Source organism: Phacochoerus africanus, chromosome 9, assembly GCF_016906955.1.
Source record: "Phacochoerus africanus isolate WHEZ1 chromosome 9, ROS_Pafr_v1, whole genome shotgun sequence".
In the NCBI taxonomy this organism is placed as follows: Eukaryota; Metazoa; Chordata; class Mammalia; order Artiodactyla; family Suidae; genus Phacochoerus; species Phacochoerus africanus.
Window position 1 is genome coordinate 94762812 of NC_062552.1, and position 22462 is coordinate 94785273.

At 46.7% G+C, this 22462-nt stretch overlaps 1 protein-coding gene across 5 annotated transcripts in view; it reads left to right on the forward strand.

Annotated features, from left to right (window-relative positions):
• Positions 1–22462, forward strand: part of RAD51B (RAD51 paralog B) — a 760911-nt gene that overhangs the window by 579513 nt on the left and 158936 nt on the right. The window contains exon 11 of one of the 5 annotated variants that reach the window (XM_047797794.1): positions 3466–5061. The exons of the other annotated variants lie outside the window; for them this stretch is intronic. Within the exon in view, the coding sequence (XP_047653750.1) occupies positions 3466–3482 (17 nt within the window). The 3' untranslated portion in view covers positions 3483–5061. Of the gene's footprint in view, positions 1–3465; positions 5062–22462 lie in introns of those variants that run through there. 5 annotated transcript variants of the gene reach the window in all.

Genomic DNA, 22462 nt, shown 5'->3' on the forward strand with positions numbered 1-22462 from the left:
AGTTTATTGTCATGTTTCCATGGGCAATCTTCTTATGTATTCATCATGGATCCCTTTTGTGCCTCTGCCATTGGGATGTAAGCTGCCCATAGCATCTAGGAGGATCTTCTGCACAATGCATGTGCTTTGTGCCTATGCTTACATGATTAACTGACAAAAATTACTTTACTCCTCCTAAAGTTAACTATATACCCTTCCCGGAAAGGGATGTTTTTGTTCCATTCATCATCCTTATTTTCAGGTAAGGGAGCTGAGTTCCAGAAAGGTGAAGTGATGTTCCCTGCTTCAAAATTGTATTTGTAGCCCTTTCCAAGCCCTCAGCCTGGGCTCCTAAGATTTTATAAAGTCAGAAATGAGTTTGAGCCCCCTCGTCTTCCATCATGGCAGTCCGTGACGACTTACCTTTCAGGCTTCACAAGCCTCTGTTGGGAGACTCTAGGTCCATCCTGAATTTTGAATCCTGAAATTCTAAGCTAAGATGGATCAATCACATTGATATAATGATCCCTCAAGAAACTTCTTAAGTATGGTTGGGTTATAAGATTGGCTGGATGGAATCACAACCTAGATTAACAGTGGTGTACAAGATAGAGGTTGATAGCTTTCTCACATAGCATCATGGAAGAATGCAGTCCGGAGATGGTGTGGCGCCTTGGCCCCATATGTTGGTCCAGGGATTGCGGCTCTTAGCTCACTGCTCCATCATTGCCTTTATTGCCATGGTCCAAAATGGTTCAGTATCCTGTCCTCCATCCAAGTAGCAGGAGTTGTGTAGGGTAGCAATTTGGTGGCAGGAAAGGGCCACCCCTTCCTTTAAGGATATTATCGACTTACACACGTTATTTCTGCCAATCTATAGCTATATGGAAAGAAAGACTGGAAGATATAGTTGTTAATCTGGGTGGCCCTGTACCCAGCTACATTATGGGAGTTGTATGATCATGAAAAAGAAGGGGAGATGAATATTCAGTGACACATCTCTTTCAGAGGAGCTTAGTTACAGAGATTAGGCTCCAGGGTACAATAGTACAGACCTTAGGGACTAAGTTTGTTGCATAATATTGAAATGCAACATAAATATTGTATGTTTAAAATGCCATCAGGACCTTCTTTAGTAGAATCTAGAGCAGAAGAGCAGAGTATCAGTCAGTAAGGCCACCAAGGATCAGTATCCAAAAATCTTGGTCTCCCACCCAAAACGGAATCTCGCTCAAGCAGCAACTTTAGTATGTGTTTCACTATTGTGCACTATGTAAGAAAGATATTTGAACAAGTGCTACTAGTGCTTATAGCACAAAGCAGGGTGTGAATTTTTTTCGAAAGTCATAGGCCAAACACATTTTTTTTTCCAAAATATTTTTTCCTGTCTCCACTTAAAAAAAAAAAAAAAGGAATAAATTTCCATGAGAATAAGGTTATATTGAGAAAAATTTTTAATCCAAGGCCTAGACTACTGTTAGACTAGATCCACACTCCTCTTTTAAAACCAGGAAGCCATTTGGTTGTCTTTGCAGAGTTAATAATTTGCATTTGTGAAAATGTCCAGATAATAATACCAAAAGATGTTCAATCAATTCAGGTTGTTGATTTTCTTTGAAAACCTCTTCCAAAAGGACTTGGAGTTCTTTCTGGAATAAGACTTAAGCTCCATTTTAGTGAGTTCTGTTAAGCAGGTATTTCTTGAACATTTATTGTTTATGAACTGTGGTGCTCAGGGAATATAGGGTGAAAAAAAATGATTCTTTTTTTTCTAAGTAGCTCAGAATCTAGTTAGCTCAAAAACAAAATAAGTTTAGCCAAAAGCGAACTGTCACATAGAGTTTACTGGTAGCTCAGTGAGTTAGGGATCTGGTGTTGTCACTGCTGTGGCTCAAGACACTGCTATGGCACAGGTTCAATCCCTGGCTCACCATGGGTGCGGCTAAAAAAAAAGCAAACTATCACACGTATTATTAAGGTTCAAACAATGGGATTTGAAAGGATAGAGGAAATTGACTCAATCCATCTTGGATGACTAAGGAAGGTCCCTGAGAGTACATGGGACTTGAACTGGATGTCAGCTCCTGAATACTGACAAAAAGGACATTCCATTGTCTCTTGACAGAGGCCAGTTTCTTTTACCGTTTGAGAATAGATTTGGGCACGCTGGGGAATGCTGATTAGTGCCATGTGACTAATGTTGAATCATGCTGACTAATGTGTTCTAAATGGATTGATTCAACAATGAAAGGAACACTGAGAGTCAAGAGTTCAGATCCTGAATCTTATCATGTGATGAAATGTCAATCACTTAGCCTCAGTACTTCATTTTTTGGTCAATTAAAATGTGCTCATGATGAGAATCCAACAAATCACCTTGACCGGAAAGTACTTTGCAAGCCTCAAGGATAGCAGAAATGCTTAACAACAATTCCCAGGACAGGCTTATGCAACCTTGGGTCATTCATGGTACATATAGAATCAGGCCATCCATCACAGGCTCCCCAGCCATGTGAAACTTCTGTTTCCTCACACATGCCATGAGACCTGACAAAGAGTACACTGCACTCACAAAAACTGACAAATAGGGGAGCTTTTGAAAAAGCCTCCTCTCCACCTACTGGGGCGTCTGTGTCTTTCCACAACACATGTCGCCACGGAACTAAGAGCTTGCATTGCACACACGGCTCTTTCTCTCTTTTGACGTCTCCCCAGCTAGATTGCTTGAGAACCTGGCCTTCCGTGTCCAGATGTTTACTGAATTCTGAAGGCCCCCCAAAGGGCCCAAGTTCTTTTGTTGCTCTCCAAATCGCTTCCCACAGAGACTGACCGATGTCCTGAAGGAGCCCTTCAATAGGGAGGATAAATGGAGGCAGATGAAGACATGACCCCCTGAAGCTCACCCACGTCCACACTAACAAAGGGTCTGAGGCACAACCTTGTCAGGAGCGTTTTGGTCAGCAGCGTCCCCTCGAGAGGCCAAGTCTCCCCCACCGGGCTGCTTTCAATGGCTACCATCACCGTGGAAGTCCAGGGCATTTGTTAACGGCTGGGGTGTGCTAGGTGTAGCACAAAACATCTAAATCATGGCCCCCAGTCTTTGTGAGGGCTTCCTGGCTGCAGATGGCAGCTGGCTTTCTCAGGGGAAACCTGGGGGTAGTGGAGGAAGCTGAAGGGAGGCCCCCGAGTCTTTGGATGACCTCTTCCCACCCAGCCCAGAAAGGCTCCCCTTTTGTCTCTAGCCATCAGCAGTCAAGCCAGGGCTGTGGGGCCTTAGCCACACTTGTGCTAGGTTTCTGGGTGTCTCTGGTTTGCGAGGCCATTGGCTCCCTGGCTAATAGACAGGTATGTGTGTCAGAGAACAGCTGTCAGGAGTTTTATTTAGACTGCTCGTGAGAAGTTCGTGCATGTCATGACAGCAACATTTTTTCAACCATTCTTTCTCTCCCCTTCTCTCTCTCATTCTCTCTCTTTCTTTCCCTTTAGACCAACAGAGGCCATAGGGACCCTATGACCTTTGTCTAGAGCTGGTGGAGGCGTGATTTGTGAAATGAAACAGGACCAAGCTGCTTGGAAGAAGGAAACGGAAGCCAACATAATGGGGATTAATTAGTTGATTGCTGTTGAGATGGTTACAGATTTGCCCCTCCCTCCCTTACCATTGAGTCCGCCGTCTCAGGCCTAGCAGGGAAGGTAAAGATGAAGAGGCCTTTGTTCAGGTCTCTAGATGCATGGGGCTGAAGGCTTTGCCTCCATGGGATGGCAACAGCCATAATAATAATAATTTGCACTTATATAGCACCTTTCAACTAGGCACCTCAAAGCAGTTTAACCACATTAATTAATTAAAGCCCACAATCCCCCTGGGGAGAGGAGGAGGATGACTAACAGGATTTGTAATTACAGGAGGGAACCTTTCCGAATAAAGTATTGTCCACCAAATAAAAAGAGTAGGTGTAAAGGAATTGGGGTCTCCAAAGAATAACTGATTCAGAAATGAAATCATGGAAAGATGGGGGCGCTGGGGGCGGGCATGGGCGTGGGTCTGCTCTCGTGTCAGAGGGAGGTCGACGGGCTCAGAATTCACTGACAGGTTCGGATCCAACTGAGAAGCGGAACATGTATGGTATTAGTGGCATTTGGAAGGTCATTAGCGGTACACCTATTGTGGTGTAAATTCAAGTTTCACTGGTATATTGTGTAGGGCCCTGCAGAACAAAGAGTGAGATTCATGCAGTATTTAATAAAGGATGAAATGATTTCTTTGGATTTAAAGCCCGAGGCTGGGCCAGTCAATTAGCAAATAAATCAATTGGTGACCCATGGGATAATTTCATCTGTTTCCAGCAGAACACCCAGCGAACCCCTCCTACTGCCATAGGTTTCCAGCTGAAGCTTCGAGGCTGGGTTCAGTGCAAGGCCTGGGGAATCTGCCCCTTCAAAGCCAGGCATGGAATCTTCCCAGCCTTGGGCATTGGGACCTCTTTGACCCAAATTGTTGGTGACCTTCAAGATGTCCTCTGTAAATCACTCTGTACCTGCACCCCCTTCAGAAGTTTTTAAATGCCTTGGAGGCTAGACTTGTCTTATCCTAGCTTATTTTCCTGTCAGTGCCCGAAAGAGCGCTGTACACAAAGTAGGTATCAGGCAGTGAAGAATGACAAAGTCCTATAACAACTCAGAATTTGTTGAACATACACCAAATGCCGAGGCAAAGCTGAAAAAAAAGAAAAGTGATGGGCAGTGTATTACAGGGAATGGAAAAGACTTATGTTCTCCTAACTATAACATAAAGCAGAATAAAATATAGATGTCCACCCAAGCCACAGGCTACAAGGACCAAAGGGGGAACATTTTATCCAGCTGGAGTCAATCAGGGAAGGTGTTCCTGGAGAGCTGGGCATTGGAGGGTGAGAACGATTTTGATGGACCTGAAAGAGGTGGGGGCTACAGAGTTTCCAGACTGTGGTCATTTGTCTCCCTCTGACTGAGGTGCCTTTTGAGAGCTTGTGGTCTTCAATGGAACATTTGTGAAAACCAAGCTGAATTTTTGCAGCTGATTAAATGTACATTTCCCATGAATTCTTGAAGATGAGTTGGCTAATTTCCAATAGCCAGGGACTATTTGGGAAGTTGAGACAGATATCTTGTTCTCTGTAACTGCTAATTCAGTCTCTCCACTTTAGCTGTCCACCAAGAAAGAAATGCTAAGCAATTCACACATTAAAACAGGGCACTCAGGAGTGTCTGAGAACCATATGAGGAAAACAGATCCTGATCTCGAATGTCAAAGATTAAATGGCTCCTGTCTTGAGGCTCTTTCCCCACCCACCCCCCACCCCACCCCCAGGAACTGTAAGACAGTGTGCTACAGCTAGTGATTGACAGACACCTCAATCCCTATGCCCTCCTGCTCCAAGGTCGCCAGGCCTTTCACCACAAACCAGGCTGCCAGGACGGGACCTCAGCATTGTGCCGATTCTCTGTGTCACAGTGTCTCACACACACACTGTATGTGCTTTGGCTCATCTCATCCTCTCAGTCTCACAAGCGGGACTTCCTCTTTCACAGATGACGAACGAGGCCAGAAAAGTTCAGTCTCTTGCTAGATAGTGATGGAATGTGACCTTAAACCCAGACAGTCTTGCTCCTTCCTCTCTCCCCCTCACCCCTGTAGTATTTCTGCTCATATAGATTACAGCCTCTCTTCATCATCCTCGCTAAAGTACTCAGCACAATACTATACATCATAGGAACTCAGTATTTTCCACACAAAAGAGTCACCAGAGTAATACAGGTGGTTTGATCTTCCAGTGGGAGAAGTGGCTGTAGAGGGTCCATCACCGCCTTCTTCTCTTTTCACCGCTATTAAAAATGAAGATACCTGCACAGGAAAGTGCCCCAGGGAATGTTTGCAGAGAAGACAGACACATGTGGCATTCATGCATTGAAAATCTGCCAAACTGGTACCACCCATGGAATGCTAGTGAGGCATCTTAAATTGTTAATTACTTTTATTGAACTTGGATGCTGCTATGCAGTGATTTCTTGGGATGTGTATACATATCATGGCAAAGTCCAACTTTTGTCTCCCTAAGTGCATCTGTTGATGTGCTGCAGTCATGGTGAAGATTCAAAAGTGTGTGTTCCATATCAGTCCACAGGTGAACACTTCTGAATTAACCTAGAAGTACCCAGCTCCACGCCCATTGTCTTTTAGTTGTTGTTATAAGCAAGTTACTAATCAGAGATGGGATTGTAGAAGCTTATCCAGCAAAACCAGGGCCACCGCCAAGTGAGAATTCTGGGGATGGGCAATGAGGAGTAGGTAATGGAGGAGAGGTGATTGAAGGCAAGTGGAAGTGCAAAATATTAGATTTTGATCTAAAAATCATCTTAGACCCACTTGGGAATGTCCTTTTCCCCCAAGCTTTGGTTTTAATATTGTCATCATCACTTTTGTCCTATGGCTGTAAAGGACTTCCTTTATTCCACTGCAGATTTCAACAGCAGCCTCTTTTGCTCAAATGGGAGGAAGCGATCCATCCGATGCTTCTTAGACGAATACACTAAGTGTGAGAGAAAGCACATTGCCTTCTCTGAATTTTAGTGAAGGTGGGGTTCAGATGCAGTCTGAGTGCTCCAGAAGTCCTAATAGAACTGGGAGGAGAGAAGACCAATAAAGTGTGGACATTAAGTCAGGACAGACTTGGTTTTGCTGCTTAAACAAACAAGTCCTTGAAAGCTCAGTGGCTTAAAGCCAGGTCTGTGCGTGTGTGAGAGACCCTCCGGGGAGGCTGTCCTCTGTGTGATGTTTCAGACTTCATTTCAGTATCAATGTGCACTCCCACACTTGCTGTTGTAGGGGAGGAGAGAAAAGGGGGCTGTGTAATGGCATTTTAGTGCTTCTTCCAAGAAACAACACACATCACCTCTCTCATGGCCAAGCGGTCATGCATCCGCTCCCAACCCCATGGAGTAGTCGGAACTCTCCCCTGTATTCAGAAAGGAAGGAGAACTGGATGTTGGTGAACCCTTGGAGTGTCTGCCATATATCATAGACCTAGTGCCCTGGCAAGTGCCTCCTCCTTTCACACCCACACTTGGTACTTTCCCTTGGATTACTGGGCATCTAACAAAGACCTATGGAGTCATGTTGAGGGTGGAAGACCAAATAGTTTTGCAGTCCATTTTAGTCCACAGGTGACCTTTTTGGAAGAGAGGAGTGGGCAGGGAAATCAGTTAACTCTGGGTACTTTTCCCATGAAGCTATCAGGTACTAATAACTCTGAGAAAGGATATCAGCTAAAGGGAGCCATGGCCTGATTTCAATAATACATCTAAGTTAGAACTACTCACTTTGAGTTGCCCAGGCCCACCATGCTTTGTGTGAAAGGGCTTCTGGAAATATGCCCTTCTGCCTCCATTTCCTCCCTTGTTACCAGACATGATTCAAATTCCCTCTAAGCCATGCAACTTTTCCAGAAAGCAGCTTTCCCAGCAACAAAGAAGAAAAAAAAAAAAAAAAACTTTCCCTTATTATTCTTCCAGTAATGAATTCCTGCTCTGAGTGGGCCACTTCCATGTGTTTTCAGTCAAGTGCTGATGGCAGCCTTGCTGGGGGACATTTCCAAGAGGCTCTGGACATAATGAATGAGGTCTTGCATTGACAAGAGCTGCTCTCAGTTTTCCTTCCAGTGTAGCCCTCCTGAGCCCTGAAATCCGAGATGAGACATGATTCATGAGATCTCGCTGATGAACCAACATGGCTGCTACACCTCTCTGCTCCATCTAACTAGGTAAAAAGTCATGGTTTTAAAGCTTCCCTCAGAGGGATTTGTAGGCCCAGTTCTTAGTAACTAAAAAGGACTTACCTTTCTCAGACCAGACCAATCCTTTGTAGATGCCAGCATCTCCTTTCTTCAGGACCGAAACATAGTCTTGGTCCACCCTGACATCATAAGAACAAAGGGAGAAATTAGCTCACACTCTGTCCTGCCTAAAACCTAATCTCAAGCACAAGATGCTTCTAAGTGAGCAATGGTGGTAGGTCATGTTTGCTAAGGGAACAAGCCTATTCATTCTCCCCAAAGCCAATGTCTTTGGATTATAATTCAATTTCAACTTTCCTATGCAGAACTTCTGCAAACTGTTAATTATAGTTGGGCTCTTTCCATTGAGAAGAATCTCAGTTGCCTCAGGTAAAGGGGGACAAGTGTTGTTAAGGATACAGGTGGTCTGGAATGGACAGCCTTGAGGAGCAGAGGCAACCTTGGGGATTGATTATCCCAGCATCTCTGCTTTTCCCTGCAGGTCTGTCCAAGGCAACTCTCTCTCCCAGCAGACATGCCCTGCATCCTATGGTTCTGCTTACTCAAAACTTCACTTTGCATGCGGCTCCTCCTGGTCTCTCAGAGCTCTTCTCTCCCCACCTCAGCCTTTCAACTTCGAGCCCACTGGCTTTTTGCCTTAAGTTTCTAAGAGAGAATCTGATTGGAGTAGGCTCATCTTATTGTTTTGTCTCAGCTAACATCATTGGTCACTAGCCAGCCAGTCCTTGTGGGCTGAAGGAGGGGCTAAAAGCATAGCTGCCTCAGTAGCAGCAGCAGATATGGGCAAGGCAGCTTCCATCAGAGGGGCTGTGGGAGGGGAAGACAGGGAGGATAAGCTCTAGGTACTCTTTAGGCCCTTAATGGGATTGCTGCACAGATGCTCATTCTCTCACCTGCATCTTCCTCCCCTTCTCATTTGCTGTAGATCTGACCTCCCCTGTCACAGCCTGGACCCTCATTATTGCTCATCCCCCCAAACCCCAACTCCAGTATCTTACTTCTCACTCTGTTAAAATACCCAGTCACAGAGGTATATGACTAGTGAGTGGGAAGAAAGAGGTCTTATCATGTATCTGAGAATATAAGAAAGATTAGGTGATATGGAAGGAGGATTGGAAATAAAACCCTTTCTTAGCTAAAGAAAATCTCATTCCCACTGGGACCAAGTACATTTTTCCTTTCTCACAAACTTTGCAGCAATTTCCCTCTCCCCAAAATCAGACATCAGCAGAAGCAAGAGAAACTTCCACTGAGGAACTCTGACCAAGCAGAGAGGGAAGGTCCTTGAGCTCCATGAATCCCCAAGACCTTCTTCTGGCCCCTGCGAGCATTCCCAGTCCCTATTCCAGACCCTTGCCTTTCCCCGGCCCCACGCTCAGGCAGCCCTGGTCCCAGACCCTTGAGTAATAAGTGCCAAATAATGTACTTCCAAACCAAGGTTTAGAACACAAGCTAAGCACTCTGTTTAGATAAGGTCTTTGCCAGCTGTGTCCTCCCAAGATGGACAAAGCTCTTCACTGGCAGTTTTCACAAACTTTCATGATGTTTTTGGAGCACCTTGCCGTATTTCAACTGAGTCAGAGATATTGTGCTTTGTCCCAATTCACACATCAACCAGAGGACTGGGGGGGGGGGGGATTAAACTGTCATGCTGAGCTTCGCCCTTTATTCATCAAAGACCATTGCCTATGATACCTCATCGGATGGTAAAAGCCCAGCCCCAACCCATCTGCATTCAAATTTCAGTTTTTCCATATCCATCTCAGTGGACATGAGACTAGAAATGAATTAAAGAGAAATCTAAACAACCCTGTAGTTTCCTGCTTTTTCCTGAGCCCTTGAGTATGTCAGTGTTGATTAAGTCATCGGTCAAACTTTGTCCTATGACTGACACTTTTATACACTGACTAAAATTGCAAAGTTTCCCTAGGAACCTAAGACAGCAGAGAAGGTGTTTCTGATGGTTTTTCTAAACCTGCTGTTGTGGGATTCTAGAGCCAGTTCCTCTGGATCACTTCCAGATCTCTGCTCATTTCATTTAGACTCTGGGGTTGAAGTCTATTGCCATTGGCTGTCCCCTGGGATCTGAGAACCCATCTGGGGTTTGTCCAACTGTTCTCTCCAACACCATCTTCCCCCTTCCACAGTCATTACCACTCTAAAAGCTTGAAAGTTGATGCAAAGATGGAGCAGAAGCCAGTTTGGCTCTCTCCCAAGTTCTCTAGGCCCCTATGGGGTTAATCAGCAACCACCTATCTTTGTGTTAATAACATAAGCCTCTCTTACTAGAACACCTGGAGGAAACCCATAGGAAGGCTTACGATAAAGCCAATTTTGCAGTAATTATTCTGACCATTGCTCAAAGCCAGACTCAGGCTCCCCAGACAAAAACAGCTTGCTAAACCCACACAACTAGAAGGATGGACCTGTAACTCTTAATGTTCCTTAAGCCACCTTGAGTTTTGCTAATACTTTTCATGCCCACATCTCAGCTCTAAAGGCTCCTTATGCTGTGAACTTTAGACAACATCTCCCCATTTCAGGTTTAGCATAATGTCCTGAGTATACTCACTAGTAGTATTCTCTAGTAGCAGCTTCCTAGCTCTTTCTCCACCCCACCCCCTCACCACACTGCCCGCTGCCCTGCAGGAATAATAGACCTTCGTTGCTGGGACTGCTGACCACCAAATGCCCGTAGGTGTTAGGCAATTGGCTGTGCTGAGGAAAGAGGCCAGGGGCTGGGGAGGTAGAAAATGTGGGCAGGAGACACATGGAAATCCCCTGCTCTATTTGTCTTCTAAGGCTCCCATAACAGAATACCATACAAGAGCTTAAACAACAGAAATTTACTTTCTCCCAGTTCTGGAAGCTAGAAGTCCAAGTTCAAGGTGCCAGCGGCTTTGGTTTCCCCTGAGACCTCTCTCCTTGGTTTGCAGGTGGACACCTCACTGTGTCCTCGCACAGCCTTTCCTTTGTGTGCACTCCTAGTGTCTCTTCTTATAAAGATACTAGTCTTATGAGATTAGGGTCCTCCTCTATGACCTCATTTTACCTTAATCAAGTCCTTTTAAAGGACCTATCTCCATATACAGTCATAGTGGGCATTAGGGCTTCAATATATGAATGTAGGGGATGGGGGGCACAATTCAGTCCATAACACCTGCCGGAATGCCGTTTTCTTCAACAGATCATCTTGCATCCTTTGATGCTGCCTTTCTAATCCTGAGTAGGAGAAAAGTAGATATTGGTCAAGAGATGTGTGACTCTGTGTAGTCAGTTTGAGAATGGCTAAGCTTGGAAGGGCACCTGAGGTAGAGTAAAAAGATGGATGGATGGATAGATACGTAAAGGGACAGATGGTTGGATAGACCGATGGATGAGTAAATGACTTAGGTGGTGTGTTAATAGCACTAGGGTAGAATTTACCTTGTATTTCTCTGGAGTTGTAGTTTTTTGTAGGCAGCCTTGCAAACTCAAATGCTCAGGTTAAACAGGTAACAAAGTTACAAAAAGAGCCCATGTGCAATAATAGGGAGCAGTGAAGACTGAGGCAAATTGGAAAGAGTAAGCCCTGTCTAAAGAGGCAGCATGTACCCAGCTCCAAACCATTGTTACTTTGTGGGCCGCCAGCCTAATATTGCCAGAACGTCTGATTTTTCAAAGGAAGCCAGAAATCCGGATGTTCAGATGAAATTTTTCTTAAAATAAATCTTTAAATTATGGAAATTAATTCAAAAATTATAAAATACTGTGGAGGCCAAATAAACACATTTGCAGCCTGAATGAACTCTGAAGGCTGCCAATTTTCCACTCTTGGAATACTAGAAGACAGCTGTAATGTCATCACATGAGGAGGTAAGTGTTTAAGAACTCAGGGTTAGGAGTACACTGCCGGGTTCGTATTCTAGCCTACCACTCACTAGCTTTGTAATCTTGGGCAAGTTATGCATGTAGCTCAGCGTTATTATAGGAGGAAGTGAGCGAAGACATGTAGCTGCCTAGAAGAATGCCTGCGGCATGTTAAGAAAGCAATAACTGGAGTTCCCGTCGTGGCGCAGTGGTTAACGAATCCGACTAGGAACCATGAGGTGGCGGGTTCGGTCCCTGCCCTTGCTCAGTGGGTTGACGATCCGGCGTTGCCGTGAGCTGTGGTGTAGGTTGCAGACGCAGCTCGGATCCCGCGTTGCTGTGGCTCTGGCATAGGCTGGCAGCTACAGCTCCGATTCGACCCCTAGCCTGGGAACCTCCATATGCCGCAGGAGCGGCCCAAGAAATAGCAACAACAACAACAACAACAACAAAAGACAAAAGACAAAAGACAAAAAAAAAGAAAGCAATAACTGAGCCAGTATTGTTAGGTAGTACCACTAAACCTCTTGGTTTCCTCGTCTGTAAAATGGGGACAATATTTGCCTTATCTATTCCCCCAAGGAAAAGAAGAGTATGTGTGAATATGCATTACCAAAGTGCGCCCATTACTAAGAAAGACACCATGCATTACTTCTGCTACTAAACCTATACATGAGGCTCAGCCTTGCCCAAGGAAGGCATGGGAATTTCTAGGAGGAGAACAGTGGTAACCAGATGGTAACCAGACCTGGTCCTTTTTTCTTCCAATTGTCACTTGGCCATATTGCCGTTCTTAGAATTCGATGAGTTTTTCTTCTCTTCTTATGAAAATTTTCAACATTTAGAAAAGTAGAGGAGTTCCCGTCATGGCTCAGTGGTTAGTGAATCTGACTAGGAACCATGAGGTTGCGGGTTTGATCCCTGGCCTCGCTCAGTGGGTTAAGGATCTGGTGTTGCTGTGAGCTGTGGTGTTGGTCAAAGACGCGGCTCGGATCCCACATTGCTGTGGCTGTGGTGTAGGCTGGAGGCTACAGTTCCCATTCGACCCCTAGTCTGGGAACCTCTATATGCTGCAGGAGCGACCCTAGAAAATACAAAAAAAAGAAAAAAAAGAAAGAAAGAAAAGTAGAGGAAACAGTATGGTATGAACACCCCAGTACCTTTATCTAGATCTGGATTGTTAACATTCACCTCCATGAGTGTTCTTGGCTGGGATGTTGGAATGGAATGTGGCAGAGAGGCAGTATGGAAATGAGGTGGGGTTTGAGGGGGACTTGGGCTCAATGGTACTGAATGGGAGACCTGGGAGCTTTAAATCTCTTAGAGGCTCCCCATTTTTGCAAGAAAGCAAGGCTCAATCAGATATAGATGGTTCCCCTTTGGATAGGACCCCAAAGAAGGGGGTTTTGTGCAGGATAGTTTGTTATAGATGATTCATTAGTACCATCTTAATGAAAATGGCATTATAAGCTGAGACACAGAAATTCTTTTATTATTTATAAGGTTTTCACTTGTTATTATTTTTAAAGTTTTATTATTTTTGGCAGAGAAGCCGTTTTCATGTATGGCTCCCGTAATTGAAAATGAAGACTGTCTTAAGAGACATTCAGTGTGGAAATGTCTCTGCCATAAAAAATTCAGGAAATTAAACTGTAGTGGATCTGTGAGAAGCCCAGTAAAATCACGTCGATGAAAAGAAATGTTGGTCACTAAACATGAAAGGCTTGAGGAGCAGAAACTCTCCAAGTCAAAGAAAGTATATGCCAATTATAAAGGGCTCTTTCTGCTGAAGCCTTTAAAAGGGTCTCTAAGACATATTGCTCCATTTCTCAACGTTGGCTCTTACTGCGTGTAAATGCAAAGGCTTCTACCCTGGAAAGGATGCCTTACAACGGGAAAGCAGCTAAACTTTGCTTTAAAATTCTATTATTCAGACCCGTCATTAATTTAAGCTGACATTCTCCTCAATGGAGGCAAATCATCAAAGCTTTATTGTATTGAGAGAACCTTGAATTCAGCCACAAAGAGCCCTGGGGTCTGGAGGGAAATGTGGGGAGGGGGAGGGCTGAGAACTCCAGGGGCCCAAAGAAATGTGGGGAGGGAAGGGGAGGAAAGGCTGGAGTCCTGAGAGGCAGGGGGGAGAGGGGAGGAGTTAGAAGAACCAGTTAAACAGTGGAGGTGGTTGGTAGAAGCCCTGAGAGGCTTGGAGGGCCCTTTGCTGCAAAGCTACCCCTCCAGCCTCTGTTAATCAAGAAGGTAGAAAGCAAAACCAGCCTGCTGCTTTGCCTCACAAATATTTCTGCAGAGTAAGGAGGGAGATAGGGAGCAGGGGAAGGGAAAGCACTTCCCTTTTTCCTTCATTCAGGTGTCTCTCGAACCTCCTGCCACTGATCCCCTGCCCAGAAGCTGGGCAGAAAGTCGCCTGCTGGGCCTTGACCCCCAGCCACCCCCCCCCCTTCTCATCATCAGTCATACCTGGCCTACCTCAACCCCAGGCTGCCAGCAGGGCTTCTTCCTTTCTGGTGTGTTTACTGCCTGATGTACAGGGTGCGATGTACTAGGTGGAATGTGGGCACATCGCTGAGGCATCAAGCAAGAAAGGGGATCTTTGAAACACGAAGATGTCACCCCAAACCATTACTGAGCATCGACAATGTATTGTGAGAATCAAGTAAGATTTGTAAGGTGAACTTGAAAGCCTCAGGGAAAACTGGGTTCCTCAGTGCGTAACTTAAGTAAAATACTAATTTTGAAAAGCAAAGTACAGCCATCCCCCCTTATCCGTGGTTTCATGTTCCCTGGTTTCGGTTACCCACGGTCAACTGTGGCCTGAAAATATTAAATGGAAAATTCCAGAAATAAACAATTCCTAAGTTTTAAGTTGCATGCCGTTCTGAGTAGCATGATGAAATCATGCACTGTCCGGCTCCAGCCAGCCCTGGACGTGAATCATCCCTTTGTCCCGTGTACCCATGCTGCATATGCTACCCGCCCATTAGTCTCCTAGTAACCCTCTGGGTTATCAGATTGACTGTATCACAGTGCTTGTGTTGGAGTAACCCTTCGTTTACTTAATAATGGCCCCAAAGCACATGAGTAGTGATGTTGGCAATTTGGAGATGCCAAAGAGAGGCCCTAAAGTGCTTCCTTCAAGTGAAAAGATGAAATTTTTTTTTACTTAATAAGGAAAGAAAAAATATGCTGTATACTGGGTTCGGTACTATCTGTGGTTCAAGCACTGGGAGTCTTAAAACATATACCCTGCAGATTAGAGGAAACTATTATAGTCTTAGATAGTCTTTTCTCTGCACCAAAACACTCCTCAAGGACACAAGAAATTCATGTGGACGCTGGAGCAGACAGCTCCCGCTGCCAGCAACCAACTGAGACCAATGTAGGGGAGGCCATAGCACTTTCATTTCCAGACTGCCACCTTCCAGCTCTGGGACCTCAGTGAACCCCTGTGACTTCCTGAGTCCAATGTGTAAAATGGGAATCGAAATAATCCATCCAATCTTGGGACCCATGAGGGTGACTATGTGGGCAGACGGATGGTTCTCTAACCTTCACTGCACTCTGAACTGGAGTTACTGCCTTGACCCATTCTCCAGTTTTAAGCCAAATCAAATCATGCTATTGCTCTGCTCAGAATCCTCAAGTGACTCCCTTTTCATTCAGACTGAAAGCAAAGTCCCACCCCTCCCCTTAAAGCAGACCTGCTGTCCCATCTCGTGACTCTTCCCTTGCTCACCTGTCTCCAGGCTCTTCCTCCCATCGCCAGGCGCCCTTCCCCCCAAGGCCTTTGAACCTCTGAACTCTTTGTTGGAACATTTTCCCCCAGATAGTCCTGTAGCTGATAGCCACACCTCCATCCCCAGACATTGGCCGGACTCACTGCTAAGTTTTTGCTAGAACGCCACCTCCTCCGAGAGACCTACCCAGTTTAAAATGCCGCCCACTCTCCTTATCCCCACCTCGCTCCACTTTCACTTTGCCAAAGCACTCATCACAAGCAACGTGATAAATAGCTCATTGCGTTGACCCTTCCTCGTGGGTCTTCCCTGCTGCAATATGAGCTCTGGAGGGCAGGCATCTTTGATTTCTCGCCGATGTGTCCTAAGCACCTTGAGCGGTGTCGAGCACATGGAGGAGCCTCCATAGATGGGCTGGATCTTTCTTAGAGGTCCAGGATATAAAGCAGATCCAAGAAAGGCTGCTCCAGTTGAAGGGAATATGAGCTCTAAATCTCCTCCACCCATCACCATGGACTCTCCATAGGATGGCTCCTGCTCTGATGAGGAAGTTTGAAAACTGCTGATGTTTTCCTCTTGTATAAAGCCGGTGTTGAAGATATAAAATGCTGGGTAATGTCAGGTCCAACCTTGGCACAGTGGTTTGTACAAGCAGGTGTCAAATGCAGCCATGATAAAGGGTTGAGGTGGGGTCAGGGGAGCAGGGATCCTAGGATCAGACCTTTGCCGGCTAAGCTTTACCTTTGCCCCTCAACCAAGCCTTATCTGTCCATCCTTTCTGGGTTCCATACAGCATAACTGTGAGGATTTTAGACGGGAAAACACATTTTAAGGACATTCGTTGAGTAGCTACTGTATGTACCTAGCTCACTACGTTACATGGGCTTGCAAAAGTGCCAGCCTTCTCCCCTTCGTCTCTCTGGTACCTCATACCAGGCCTGGCATGTAGAAGATGCTCCATATGTGCTCACTGATTTCCCTAATCACCCTCTGGGACTGGTACTATTAGCCTCATCTTAACACATGAGGGACCGAAGTTCAGGCTCAGGTTCCTGTCACATGACTAGTGCATGGGAGAATGAGGATCTCAGTTCTACACAGACAAACTCCAGCCACCCTGGTCCCGAGAGAGAATTCTAAGTAGATCCTGTCTCTGGGTCACACCGGGGAATGAGGAGAGGGGTGATTTTTTCTTTTTTTCTTGGCTTTCTCTTTTCCACCTGGGCCTGCATCCTCCCCTTGTACAATTAGCTTACCTGGAGGAGTCTCCTGCCCCTTTTTGATGAATGGGCTTACCTTTCCCACCATCCCTCCCGCCCCCCCCCCCGACCCTGGCCTGGTAGCCCCAGTGTTAGGACTGGTTCATCTTGAAGCATGTATCAAGTTCTGAGAGACAGTGCAAGTTTGTGCTCAAAACCTCCCTAGATTTCAAATGTTTTGGAGGGTCATTTGCTCATGAGCAGAAGGATGGATTTCCAATCACTCTTCAAGAAAAATCTGGAGGGTGTCTGCTGGTTTCCTCCTCCCCCTTCCAGAGACACAGCCCTCATTAGTTCATTTAACATTGCTAGAATTCCCCCAAGGACCCCCCACTCAGTTTCCACTCTGGCCACACTAAGGAAAAGCTTCAATCATGTCATCTCCTTACAAAAACAGAAAGCCTTTATAACGATCATGTTCACTGTGCTTTCTCTCCATGCACCCACTCTTTGTTGGGTTTTTCTGTCTTAGCCATTGCTGAAATGCAGCATGCCAGCTGTTAGTAAAAGGCTGGAGTGGTCCTTCAGCTGCGTGGGACTGTCCTGTGCACTGGAGGACATTTGTCCTGCCTGCCTTATCCAGAAAACGCCAGGCACATCCCCCAGGAACTGTAAGCACCAGAAGTACCTGCAGGCAATAGTCCAAGCCCCGCTTGGTTGACGCCACCAGTGATGACATCTGTGAAAGGTGGTCCCCGGGATGGAGGCAGATACCGCTAAATTCTGCCCTCAATGAGGGGACAAGAGCATACCCCTGGGGTCACCTCCTCTCCCAGTGTAAGTTGTTTCCTACCCTTGGTCTTGATGGACATTTATTTCCATATCTGATTTCTCCCATATAAAAATGGAGACCACAGGAAGTAGAGGAGAAAGCACTAAAATCTTCCCGGGGCCCACCTGCTCCTAAGTAGGATTGTTTTCTCTGGAATGACTTTGGACTCTTTCAAGTGAATGATCGAGAGAGTTTACGAAATGTCATTAACCAAGCCCAGCAATCAGAGTCTGGGACAAAACAGGGAAACAGGGACAGAAACCAACAGATTCACCAGGACCCAAACACGGGGCTGCAAGCAGTAGGGCTTCCCCAATTGCACCCCACATCAGTCCTGACTCCCTGAGGACCACTCCTCTCCTGCCCTGCAAGGCATGGCGCGGGCTCTGCAATCTTTAAAAACATCAACGTTCTCTACAAGGTGAAAGGCCAGAGTCAGGATCGTGTAGCAGGGCAGGGAGTCTGTAACTCCTTGGACCCTGGAAGAGTGTGACTGTCTATCTAGAACCTTCCAGAGAGGCTGTCAGAGGAATCAGGGTGTCTGCTCTTCTTGTCTGGCTGCTTATTTCTCTTAGGCATGGCTTACCACCCATGCCAGCGCCCTACCTCCCAGGCCATCTCTCCCAGCCCTGCCTCCCGCACGCCCGTCTTGCTGCCTGCCTGTCTGTGCAGCTCTCAGAACATCCTGTTTGTTCAGTCCCCTTTGTCTCCCGCCAGAGCAGTAGGGAGAGGGGATTCCTCTGACTCCCTTTGCTCTGGGCTTTGAAATCAGATCCTGGCACACCTGATTACACTCAATAGCTGGAAATGGTAAGGATGTCCGATGGGCAGAGGGCTCTTGTTCTAAGCTGTGCACACCAGGAAGGCAGGGGCTGGGTCTCCTCCTTGGGACCTCGCTGGAGGGGGGCAGGATGCTCCGCAGGAAAAGCAAACAGTGTAACTGAAGGGAAATTCACTTGAAAAAGGACTCAGAGCACAGGCCATCAAGCAGCATCGAAGCCATCCCTGAGGACACAAAGTGAAGCTTAAGGCTCATTCCTTGTGCCTCCCTAAGTTGGGAAATATTCAGTTCAGGAACCATCTGCCCAGGGGCCAAGAGGGTCAGACCTCTCTGTCCGTCTTTTTCTGTACAAGCGTTGCCACGAAGACCTTGGCAAAGGGAATAAAAACACCGCGACTTACATGCCACACAGTGGGAAGCTCAGCAGGCTTTGGAACATTAAAGGGCAGCTCTTGTGCTTGCAAGAGCTCCTTAGCTGCCATGCTCGGCAAGCTTTCCAACAGAGATGCCACCCTGATGCACCAGTCCAGGGGCTTGAAAAGTCATTAGGAAAAATTTGCACCTACAGAAATTCATAAAGAACAACCTTGACCCACATCCAGCCTAAGAGATGAAATATTACCGGTGCAGTCCTGAACCCATCCTCCTCCCCATCTCTCAGCCATGGCCCTGATTTGCCAGGACAGCCCCCTCCCAGCCCTCCCCAGCCTTCCCAGTGCCATGGCCTCCAGACAAGCCACCTGTTCTCATGGCTTTGGATCCGTGCGGATGCTGCGCCTACCTGCCTGAAATGCTCAGCCCCTGTTTCAATCTTCTTTTAACTCTGGGATCTCAGATGTCACCAACTTGGCAGGGAGCAGAGGGCGGGGGCTTTCCCATCACCCTGGGCAGGGACTCCCAGTGCTCCCCTGGCTGTCTGCCTCTGAGCGCTTGTAGTGTACCCATGACATTCCTGATAGACCCAGCCCACTCTCTCACTGTGCTACAAATGCATCAAGGCCAGGGACAGGGTCTCCTCTGGCTGCTCTAGCCAGTGGCCTAGTGCATTAGCTGCTGGCCCAGGGCAGCCCATGATGAGTGCGTAAGTGAGGGCATGAATGAATGACAGCTCAGGCATCAAGCTTACAACTTTCTGCCTCCGTTAACACAGAGAAGTCCCAGGCCCCCAGTTCTCCTGATAGACACTTTTTCCTCTAAGTCCCAAACCTTCTCTGTTCTGAAAGGACAAAAGTGTAAGATCTCTTTGTAGGTTTCCAATGTGGAGCAAATATAATAAGGGGCATGAACTTTCTAACTTCATAACTTCAACAAACAACAGTTTCAAAGAGAGCCTGGATGAGCTTTATGCAGGCCTTAACTGTGGTTCTCTAGGTGTCCTGCCACCTGTGTTTTCTTCTTGGAGCCTGTAAAAATTCTTAAAGACCAGGGGAATGTGCAGACCCATTCATCTTGCTTAGAAAATCCCTTTCACCGCCACGAAACCCAAATATTGGGAAACAACAGCCTGGCTGCTAAGGTGTTCTCACCCACACCCATTGTTCTCTGCCAAAACGTTTGGTGGCTACTGTGTAGATTCAGCTTTAGTCATGGAATCTTAGGAGGTGTGTCTCAGAAGTGGGATCAAGAGTAAGCCTGACAGTAACCGGTGCCATAAGCCGACTGGGTGCCCTGGCATTGTGCACAGGCACCCAGGTCTGCCCAGGAAGGAAATGTCAAGTGAGAATGCGAGCAGGGGCTGGGCTGTGTGCTGGGAACACAGAGGTCAGTGTAAGGGTTTTCGTATTCTTGTTTCCCACATTTTTCATTGTTATCAAGGTGAAATTCACATGCCATAACCATTTGAAAGTACAAATAAGTGGCAATCAGTACACTTAAGATGTTGTGTGCAACCACCACCTCCGTCTAGTTTCAAACATTTCCATCACCCCAAGGGGAAACCCCAGACCCATTAGGCAGCTCCCCACTCACCCCTCCTCTCGGCTCCTAGAAACTACCGATCTGTCCCACCTCTCTGGAGACACCTCTTCTGGGTATGTCATATCCATGGAATCATACTACATGTGACCTTTGGTGTCTGGCTTCTTTCACTAACACATTTTTTGAGGTTCGTCCACATTGTAGCTTGTATCAGTACTTCATTCCATTTTAGGGCCAAGTCATATTCCATTCCACTTTTTGGCTATGGTGGGTAGTGCCACTTTGGATCTGTGGGTACATTCGTTTTCTTATTTATTCATTTTCATTCCTTCATTTTGCTTTTCAGGGTCACACCTGCAGCACATGGAGGCTCCCAGGCTAGGGGTTGAATCAGAGCTATAGCTACTGACCTACACCGCAGCCACAGCAATGCAGGATCTAAGCCGCATCTGCGACCTACACCACAGCTCATGGCAATGCTGGCTCCTTAACCCACTGAACGAGGTGAGAGATCCAACATGCATCCTCATGGATACTAGTCGGGCTTGTTATCACAGCTCCATGTATTTACTTGAATACTTGTTTTCAGTTCTTTGTGTAGATACCTAGGAGTGGTATTTCTGGATTTTATCTACTTCTTTGCTTAACTTTCTGTGGAACTGCCACACCGTTTCTCACAGTGGCTGAACCACTTTACGTTCCCACCAGCACAGGTCCGATTTATCCTTCCCAGAATCACATTCTAAAGGAAGACAAAGCCCTTCTAGCTCTAAAGGGCCATGTGTCATGTAGACAGAACTCACAGCCTCTATGCAAAGAAACAATTTTGCACACACCTGTGGACAGGGCAAGGGGAGAAAGGGGAGCCCTTGCAGACAAGCTGAAGGATGGTTGAGAAAGTAGCAGGCTTTACCTGTCACCTTGCCCTTCTCTCCTCATCTAAGCAAGGAATGCACCAAAGAATTTCATTATCAGGAATTCCCGTCGCAGCTGAGCAGTAAGGAACTGAACTAGGATCCATGAGGATGCGGGTTCAATCCCTAGCCTCACTCAGTGGGTTAAGGATCCGGCATTGCTGTGAGCTGTGGTGTAGGCCAGCAGCTGCAGCTCTGATTCCACCCCTAGCCTGGGAACCTCCATATGCCACATCTTCGGCCCTATTAAAAAAAAAAAAAAAAAAAAGAATTTCATTGTCTACTGTGTCTTCTTTTCACTTCTTTCTAGTTTATCTTCACTCCTACTTTATTCTCAAGACTGTAGGGTCACAGTGACCTTTCCACCCTTGGCCAGATTCCAGTAAACGTGCAGGACTCTGTTGGCTTGTGACTCAGTGTTTCGAACTCCTGCTTTTGTGAACACTGAACGCTACGCTCATCAACATCTATGAGCCAGAAACAGAGGAACACCTTTAAAGACAAAGCTGCAAGAGCAAATTTATTAACAGTAGCTGTTGAGGGGAAAGGCAAGGCCATCAAGAGAGCCCTGCCCAGTTAGACTCTTTGCAGGGAAAGGACACACAACTGGTTTCTCTCTTGACCCCTCCTGGAAGGAACCAAGGCTTGTGTTACATCTTCATAGCAGTATTATTGGACTGGAAGAATAAAAATTACTCTTGTGTGGTAATTGTCCTTCCCTCTCAGTCTCGCAGCTGAAGTCCCCGCCATCTGGGGGGACGGCCTTCCCGAGAGGGCTGGGGAACCCCCGAGACAGTGCCCTTTCTATCAGACACAGACCTTTAGGGCCGAACAAGGGTCTGGAGAGGAAGTGGGGAGGTGGGGTGGGGGATCGAGGCCCGAGGAGGCCTCTGAGGAAAGAGAGGAGTAAGGTCTCCCGGGTGTTGTCTGTGAGTGTGGAGCCTTGGGAGAATGACAAAGGGAAGACGAGGGGCCAAGCGCCCGGAGAGTGAGGGCTTCCTGTGGGGCTTGGCAGGAAGGAGACGCCCCACACCACTTGGAAGCAGGTCTTCCCACGTGCTCACGAGCCTCAGAGGCACAATGGGCTGGAGACCCTAACGTATCCCGCCAAGAGCAGGAGGCCCCAGGACACCGCTCTGCATTGAGCCCTGCCCCTGGATGTAAGGGGGTCTCAGCTTTTCACAGGACAGGAGGAACTTGTCCTCACCCCCTGCTAGTGAGTAAAGAATGAACAGCCAGATTAGCTTTTGAAAATAGACCCCACTCCCTTTGGGGGGTCAAGTGGAGCACCAGTAATGTCAGCCTGGAGAGGAGGGATCCTCCTCCCCAGCCGCAGGCGAGAAGTCTTACCTTTTGAGTCATAAACCAACAGAGCATTTTGCAGGGTGGGTGGGTGTGGTGGGCTAA